The 9,158-nt window shown below is 46.0% G+C and overlaps 1 protein-coding gene across 1 annotated transcript in view; it reads left to right on the forward strand.

The window, feature by feature from the left end:
* Positions 1–558, forward strand: part of LOC124711477 (4-pyridoxate dehydrogenase-like) — a 53,364-nt gene extending 52,806 nt beyond the window's left edge. The window contains exon 8 of the mRNA XM_047241584.1: positions 51–558. Coding sequence (XP_047097540.1) covers positions 51–558 — 508 coding nt within the window. The remainder of the gene's footprint in view (positions 1–50) is intronic.
* The last annotated feature ends 8,600 nt before the right edge of the window (positions 559–9,158 follow it).

Here is a 9,158-nt window from a genome sequence, read left to right on the forward strand (position 1 = left end):
AGTGGCACACTATCCCTGTACTGCGGACTGAATGTGCGATGTGCCTGCAGGCTGTATAGATCTAGACGAATAACGCAGCAGTGGCAATTTCTCCCCGTAGTGGGAGCCAGATGTGGGCCAGAGTGTATTCAGGCGCGGCGCGCCCGCAGGCCGGTGCTGGAGATGGGCTACTTCAGCGACCCGCGCGACCTGCAGCTGGTGGTGGCGGGCATCCGGGCGGCGGAGCGCGTGGCCGGGGGCGGCGCGCTGCGGCGGCTGGGGGCGCGCGCCCTGCCGCTGGCGGTGCCCGCGTGCGCGCGCCTGCCCGCCGGCTCGGACGCGCACTGGCGCTGCGCCGCGCGCCACCTCTCCTTCACCATCTACCACCAGTGCTGCACGGCGGCCATGGGGCCGCGAGGCGTCCTGGACGAGCGCCTGCGCGTGCGCGGCGTCGCGGCGCTGCGCGTCGTCGACGCCTCCGCCATGCCGCTGCTCCCCTCCGGCCACACCAACGTGCCGGTCATCGCCCTGGCCGAGCGCGCCGCCGACCTCATCGCGGAGGACCACCAGGGGGCCTAGCCGGCAGCCGGCAGCAGGTCCGGGGCCGCTTCACCGTCCACTGTGCGACTCCTTCAGACACTTCTTTCGTCTCCTGTACTGTTTCAACCGACACAGACGACGTATCGTCTGTGACAATCGCACAGATGCCAATAATGCCACACGTCACACATCGTCACACGAAGATGACACGACGATCTCTCTTACTTAGTGTATTCCAAAATACAGTATACGAGGCGAAACATTCTGGCAGATTAGAACTCTGTCCCGGACGGAGACTCGTACTCGGGACCTTCGCAGAGTGAAAATTTTAATCTGGATACATCGCCTCGGCTGTGGCTAAGCCGTGTATCCGCAAAGGCATTTCTTCCAGGATTGCTAGTCGTGCAAATTTCGCAGGAGAGCTTCTCTACAATTTGGAAGGTAGGAGACGAGGTATTAGCGGAAGTAAAGCTGTCAGTATAGATCGTGAGTCATGCTCAGGTGGCTCCGTACATAGAGCACTTGCCAGCGAGAGGCAAACGTTCCGAGTTAGAGTCTAGGTCCAGCTTACAGTTTTAATCTACCAGCAAGTTTCATATCTGTACACAATCTGTTTCGGAGTGAAAATTTCATTCTGGAAACGTTCCTCAGGCTGTGGCTAAGCCACGTCTCCGTAATATCCTTCCTTCCAGAGGTGCTACTCTTCCAAGTTTCCCAGCAGAGCTTCTGTGAAGTTTGAATTTTGGAAAGCAGGAGATGGGGTATTGGCAGAAGTAAAGCAGTGAAGACGGATGGTGCGTCATGCTCCGGTGGCTCCGTAGGTAGAGCACTTTGCCCAGGAAAGGGAAAGGTTCAGAGTTCGAGCCTCGGTCCGGCACACGGTTTTAATCTGTCAGGAAGTTTCGTATCAGCACACACTCCGCTGTACACTGAACATTTCATTCAGGATACACTATAACAGGTGTTTGAGAAACGTTATGACACCAATAACTGATGTCCAGCCATCATGTAACTGTTATTCAAGGAATATTGACGATATTCAGACCAGTTATAAATCGTGTGATTATTGCCAAACATGTCTCGGAATAACATTATCCCATTTTCAGTGCTTAAATTTTTTGTAAGCCATTACGCCTCGTCACAACAGTTGCAAACTGGACCTCGTCAACGATGCATGCACCTGCTTGTGATGTTTTATGTTTATGGTTTGAGTTGAAAATGCGCGTGTCCAACTTGTTTCTAACTTGTGATGAGGCCTAATGGCATTAAGCACCTGAAAATGGGATAATGTTGCTCCGAAACATGTTTGGCAATAATCACACGATTGACAACTGAACTGAATACTCGCAACATTGCAATGAAGACACCGGCTTTTTGATTACCAGGCTTTTTTTTATTTTTTTTTTAAACAGCAATCTTGTCCACTTCAAAGTAGTTCCCTACGGCAGCTATGCACCGGCGGAGTAGTCGTACCCAGTTTTGGTAGCAACTGACAGCCTTCAGCATGTCGATGACATTCTTTTGAATGTTCTCCTGAGTCCCAAAATGACGTCCTTCTGAGAGATTTTTTAATTTCGGGAAAAGAATAAAATCACGGACTCAGATCAGGTGAATAGGAGGGCTGTGAAACAACAGTAATGTTTTTTGAGGTCAAAAATTCCATGATGGAAGTGGCCGTGTGACACGGGGCGTTGTCATGGTGCAGCATCCACTTGTCTGCAATGTCCAGTCTCACTTTAGTCACCCTTTTCTTGAGCCTTTCTAGGACAATGTTTGTAAATACCTTCGTTGACATTTTGCCCTGGAGCAACACATTCTTCATGCACGACACGCCTACTGTCAAAAAACAAATCAGCATTGTTTTGATGTTTGATTTGCTCAATCCAGCTTTTTTTCGGTCGAGGAGATGTCTCAGTGTGCCTGTCCTGACTCTGCAAATTTGTCCAAGAATCGTACAAAAAATCCAGGATTCACCACCTGTGATCTCCTTCGTGATGATTGGCAACCCTCTCAAGACTGTACTTGTGCTCCGTTGTGAGGTTTGTCGCCACATATTTGGCATAAATCTTGGTTCAAAATTTGATGTACGGTGGAAGCGCGAGTTTAACAGGTCACCCATCATCCTTATTGTTAAAACATGGGTCTGATCTCAAAACAGCAAGCACACGCTCAACGTTTTCGTTGGTTTTTGAAGCCGAAGATCTCCCTGAACGGGCCTTCCAAACAGGATTTGTGACAGCGAAAAACTTGTGCTTTTGCAAGAAATGTCCCCCACAGACCTGAATCAACTTTTCAAAGGTCACACTCGTGGATTTCCCAAGCATACGAGATGTTACAACGTTGGTCTAAATTCCGCTGCTCCATTTTAGTAACACACAACAAAAACGTGACTTCATTGCTGGCGCTCTCAAAAATAACGTGATGGCCGTACGGAGCTGAAACTGGGGGATGAACAGAGCAGTCTGCAGAAGCAGAACACAGCGCTGCCAGATCGCTCTCAGTGCTGTCAGTCTCATTACTTTTCTTGCACACCTCATACTGTGATAAGTGGACATTAATATCGGGTCTGTCCACACCTCACCTTTATGACTGCTTGAACTCTGTTGGGTGTCTGGCTGCCTGTGCAGCAACGGTAACCCACACTTCCTCAAACGCCGGAACTGGAGAAGGTAGTGATGTTGGACGCGGCTAAGGTCTGCAACGAAGTGGACATTCTGACTGATCCCAAAGCTGTTCCACTGGGTTCAATTTGGGACTCTGGGTGGGCCAGTCCGTTCTAGGAATGTTACTGTTCACAAGCGAGTGCCTCAAAGATCTGCTTTGCGACAGTCCGCACTGTCATACCGATACAACCGTCGTGTCCCAGCTGTTCCTCCACTGAACGCAGTGCCTAATGCTGGTGTAAAATGTATTAATGTAGTCCTGCATTTACCGCGTCATTAAGCGCAGTAACGGGACCACACCCTAACCACGAAAAACGCCCCCGCAAACCGCACCACCACCTCCTCCGCACTTCACTGTTGGCACAACACATGATGGCAGATAACGTTCTCCAGGTGTTCGCCAGGCCCATGCCCTACCATCAGATTGCCACATATAGCGTGATTCAAAAGTCCAGCCAGTCACTGTCCAGTCTCGCCGCTCTTTGCATCATCCCAAGTGCCGCCTAGCACTGTTCACACAAGCGCTCACTACGGACGGTCACTGTCTTAGCTGAAGTACCGGCAGCACTTTGAATCTCACAAATGGCACCTTCCGCTCAATTCAAGTGATTTTTTTTACAACCGCCCTCCGCATGATCGGCGGCCTGTGTGCGCCAGTACATGAGGCCTACCTGGTCTTGGTTTCGCTTTGGTCGTCCCTTTTGCATTTCCACTTCTCAGCCACATCAACAACAGATTTGGGCAGCTTTAGAAGGGTTGAAATTTCACTAATGGATCTGTTACTCAACAGTGACCCAATGACGAGTCCACGTTCCAAGTGACCGGGCTACTCTTACCGACCCAGTCTGCTGCTGTTGCTTCTGTTTTATATTGACGTGTTCGGCTCTCGCGACATATAGTGATCAATTCCGCATCACATAGGACTGTGCGGATGCTGTTGATACAACCGTGTTTTAACATTTGTGATCTGGTACTATACGCCGAAAGACATGCTCTGGGTCAGATTTTGGATGTTTTGGCAAGTTACTGATAGCAACGGTTTTGTGGTAGTTAAGACTGTCTTATGTTTAGGAATCAACTACAGTGGAACTATGAACAGAAGATGATTGTTGCTCAATCGAAACCGTTTATCTAGTTGCTATTCGGCTCTACTGCGACGAGGACTTTACATTTTTTAACTGGTACCGCTACATTTATGTGGAGTATAGATTTTCCAAGAAAGAAATGGTCTTTTACTGCCTAACATTTCATTTTAGAACTCTGAGAACAATGAATTGCACGAACGCAGCATCAGTCACGTCATATGTCAGCATAACTGCAGTGAGACTGCACATTTTGTGCTCTAGCTCATGTTCACGTTATGCGGGTACATCTCAGGTTGAGACTAAAATCCGAACGATAACACCCGGAAGCACCACTCTTTTCTTTTTCCATTGGACTCGCATTCGGAAGGAAGACAATTCAAAATCGCGTCCGGCCATTCTGATTTAGGTTTTCCGTCATTTCCCTTAATCGATTCAGCCAAACGTCAAGATGGTTTCTTTGAAAGGGCACGACCGACTTCTTTCCCATCCATCGCTAATCCGAGCTTGCGCTCCGTCTGTAATGACCTCATTGTCAACGGGACGTTAAACACTGTCCCCCTCCCCCCCCCCTCCTCCTCGTTTGACACATGACACACTCCACTTTCTCCAAGACTCACGTTAGCAAAATTAACAGCAAAATATATTATTTAAAATAAGTTAAATTATACCTCTTTATAGCGAAATTATGAAACATATTTACTTGACAATAATAATCCTTCCTTATCCTCTTCATCCATTACACATTTAAGTCACCACACTCAATATTTTTACATACTTGTCAGTGTAAATGATGTATTTTGAAGCACTTGCGAAACACATGAATATTGAAATTCGAAATTCTACTTTGTAATAATGTAATTCTCTAGTAATAAATAATTTATTTGTTATATTTGTCTGAGCTATTATTTAACTTTTCTGTCCGTTCTCTTCCTCGTTCGCTGTTGTAGACAGGTAGAATATTTGTAGAAGTGCCCATGGATCTACAGGTAGTCTCTAGCACTACTTATTGTAAAGGCACTGTGCCCTTGGCTTCAGGCCGGCCGGGTTGGCCGAGCGGTTCTAGGCGCTTTAGTATGGAACCGCGCGGCAGCTACGGTCGCGGGTTCGAATCCTGCCTCTGGCATGGATGTGCGTGATGTCCTTAGGTTAGTTAGGTTTAAGTAGTTCTAAGTTCTAGGGGACTGATGACCATAGATAAGTCCCATAGTGCTCAGAGCCATTTGAACCATTTTTTTGTAACAACTGAAAGTTGCTGTGCGACTTGCGTTGTAAGGTATTATAGTACTCACATACAGCTGTAGCATCCACGTCATTTCCACATTACATTCCTGACTTTTTTTACAAAAGTCTCTTTATTTTTGTACTCATTATCTGTGTATTATACATCATTGTAAATATTAGTATTTCCATATTATACTTTTCGTACAGTAGACGACAGTAACTTCAGAAGGACATGTACTCACAACATCTGTGTAAAACCCTAAGAAGTTTTGTCTTACGTAAAACCAGCAAGCGGATCGAAATCCTCTGTTCATTCACGCAGTGACCATACCGGTACCGAAATAACAAAGGGCAAACTACTGAATTCCGTCTTCCGAAATTGTATCACCGCGGAAGATCGTACGAACGCCGAAATGGCAGATATTAAGATAGCCGTTCACTGAGTAGAAAAGGAGCAATAGAAGCTCAGCAGTGGACAGGCACCGGACTACACGACAAATCTGTACGATTTCACAAACGATTACACTAAAGATCGTGTTCCCATTCTAGTAACAGTTAATCGTAGATCGCTGGAGCAACGAAGGGTATTTGGCAACTGAAAAAAAGCGCAGGTCTTTAACATTTTGAAGAAGAGTCGTAGCACAGGTGCACATAATTATAGGCCTATACCGTTCACGTTAGTCAGTTTTATAAATATAGAATGTGTTTTCTCTCAAGAATTATGATGTATTTTGCGAACGAAAGTCAACATGGATTCCGCAAACACAGATCTTGCGAAACTTGGCTCACTCTTTTCTTCTATGAGATCCATAGAGTTGTAGCCAACCCTCTCAGGTTGATTCTGATGATCTAGTAGAACGCGTCGGAAGCTCTTCAAGGCTGTTCGCCGATGATGCGGTTGTCCATAACGAAGTAGCAACGCCACAAAACAGTATAGACTTGCAGAACGACCTGCGGAGGACTGATGAATGGTGCGGGCTCTCGATGTTGACCAGGGACGTAAATTTACATACTGTATACACATACGAAAAGAAGTCTACAACTGTACAACTACATTATTGATGACCAATTTCTGGGGTCAGTATCTGCCGTAATGTATCTAGGAGTAACTATCCGGACCGACCAAAGTGAATGATCACATAAAACAAATAGCAGGGGAAGCAGATGCCAGACAGATTCACAGGAAGAATTTGAAGGAAACATATGTCGTCTACGATGGAAGTGGCATGAAAGACGCTTGTTCGACCGATTCTTGAGTATTTTTCGTCAATCCGTGATCGTTACCAGATAGAAAAGATAGAGAAGGTCCGACGAAGAGCGGCATGTTCGTCACGGGATCGTTTAGTCGGCAGACATTACAGGAGAGCTGCTGTGCATCACGTGGAGGTTTACTATGGAAATATCGAGAGAGAACTTTCCGGGGATAGTCCAACAACGTATTACTTCTTTCCACATCGTGCATCTCGCGAAATGACCACGAAGAGAAAATTCGAGAAATTAGAGGCTTATCGACAGTCACTCTTCCCACACGCCATTCGCGAGTGGCACAGGGAAGGGAGGGATCAGTGAGTGGTACCACAAGTATTCCCCGCCACACACCGTTGGATAGCTTGCTGAGTATGATGCACATGTATATGTCGAGAGAACCTAAGCGTTGTGTCTGCCATCTCCTGCTTGGAGGAGACACCTAGTAACATTGCAAATTTGCTTTGTCGATTGGTCGGTTCGCCACCGCCAAGTTTTTATCTGTTTCTGTCCATGGAGTTGGGGCAGGCAGAATGTTATTCAGAATTATCAGTCGCTGTTCGGGACTCATCTGAGTGTGACATCCCACGCCTGTCTACGATTGGAATCTGATTTTGGTTGGGAGTGAGTCTTTTTTCGTGAAGGGATGTTTCTGTAATTGTTAATTCATTTGTCGGAAACATTTTTACGGGAATCTCGCTAGTGAGAAATTTCCTATCCTTTAACATGATTCAGTTGGGGTCCACTTGGTTCATCCGACCACGATTCACTTCATTCATCGTAATCCCAATGAAGCTTCGTGTCACAAGCCAATTTTCACAACCCGAACTGCGCTAGAGATGGTGAACTAGGCTTTCCATAACCTTCGCCGGCCGTTGTGGCCGACCGGTTCTAGGCGCTACAGTCCGGAACCGCGCGACAGCTATGATCGCAGGTTCGAATCCTGCCTCGGGCATGGAAGTGTGTGATGATGTCCTTAGGTTAGTTTAAGTAGTTCTAAGTTCTAGGGGACTGATGACCATAGCTGTTAAGTCCCATAGTGCTCAGAGCCATTTGAACCAACCATAACCTTCGAGTGCGTGAATTTTTGTAGCACCTGAATGTCCATGTTGCGCTCTTCACTTAACCTAATTCTCGCTGAATACTGATCACTTGCGGAGAACTGATACCCCTAAGAGAAACGTAGTGATAGGATTTTTTAAGTGTTGAATCTTTAGTGAAGTTGAGGAGTTCGCTCCATTTTATGAATACATGTTACTTGTATTCAACTTGGTACACTTAACGTCTCCCTAATGTGCATTCCTACACATCATGTAATACTGATAAGCTCATTAACCGTAATTGTTCTGGAATGAAAATGTATGAGACGGCATATATTCAAATTTTGTGCTCACATTGGCCCCTCTGAAGTCTGTGAAAAATCCCGCTGTCCGCTTTATTATAGAAGTTAGAGCCAAATTCAATTAATGTTCCATGAGGCTTCAGACAGCTTTGCATTCAGTGGGCGATAGAGAATAATAGGTATTGTTTGTTCAAAAGGAAACACACAACTGCGGAACTCGAGGTTATATGGCGAAAGTTTGCACCACAGTGATCTCTGTTACCAATATCTAGACGACTCAGGTTGGCTACTCAAATACCTGCGTGCATGATAAGCAAGCAAAGATCCATATCGCCTGCACAGGGTGCAAGCACAAGCGTAAAAGCGTCACTCGTTGATTTCATTGTCTTAAGCATATAACACACATAGTTCACTTAGCTCTTGCACTGAAACAAATGCAGAAGAAGACGCGTTATGGACAGTGCAAAGACTGATTAACGATTCGAAAAACGTATTTCCATTTTCACTTACTCGAAGTCATGTGATCAGCATCATTACCTATTGATGAAGGAAGAAATGTGTTTACTCTTTTCACACTCTGAAGTCCTTTGGTAATAGTCAATAAAGGACCATTAGGTGACAACGCCAGGTCGACAAAGAGTTCATTTGGGACGGAACATGAACTCGGACTGGGGAAGAATGGGAAATGCATCCGCCCGTGTCCTTTTCAAACGAAACACTCTAGTATCCGCCTTAAGCGATTTAGGGAAACTAACGAAAAGCTAAATCCGGATATACTGACAGAAGTTATAAGACAAAAGGGATGCAATCGTAAGAGCTGCTGTTCCGCCATACAAAAGACCCAGAGCAACATTACCATGTCTTGCAATCGGCAGAAGATCTGAAGACCTACACGCGTCTGCAATATTAGGGCGGTGGTCTATCTATCTCATTTGTAATACAGGAGGCGGTATTCAAGTTTTAATTATCACCTTAGAAATGAAGTTGGGTAATTAATTTCTTGTTCGTCTGCAGTGCATGTCTCTAGTTGTAGTACATACTCAAGTACCTGTGTCACAATAGTGCATCATGCCACGGGACCAA

Source organism: Schistocerca piceifrons, chromosome 8, assembly GCF_021461385.2.
Source record: "Schistocerca piceifrons isolate TAMUIC-IGC-003096 chromosome 8, iqSchPice1.1, whole genome shotgun sequence".
In the NCBI taxonomy this organism is placed as follows: Eukaryota; Metazoa; Arthropoda; class Insecta; order Orthoptera; family Acrididae; genus Schistocerca; species Schistocerca piceifrons.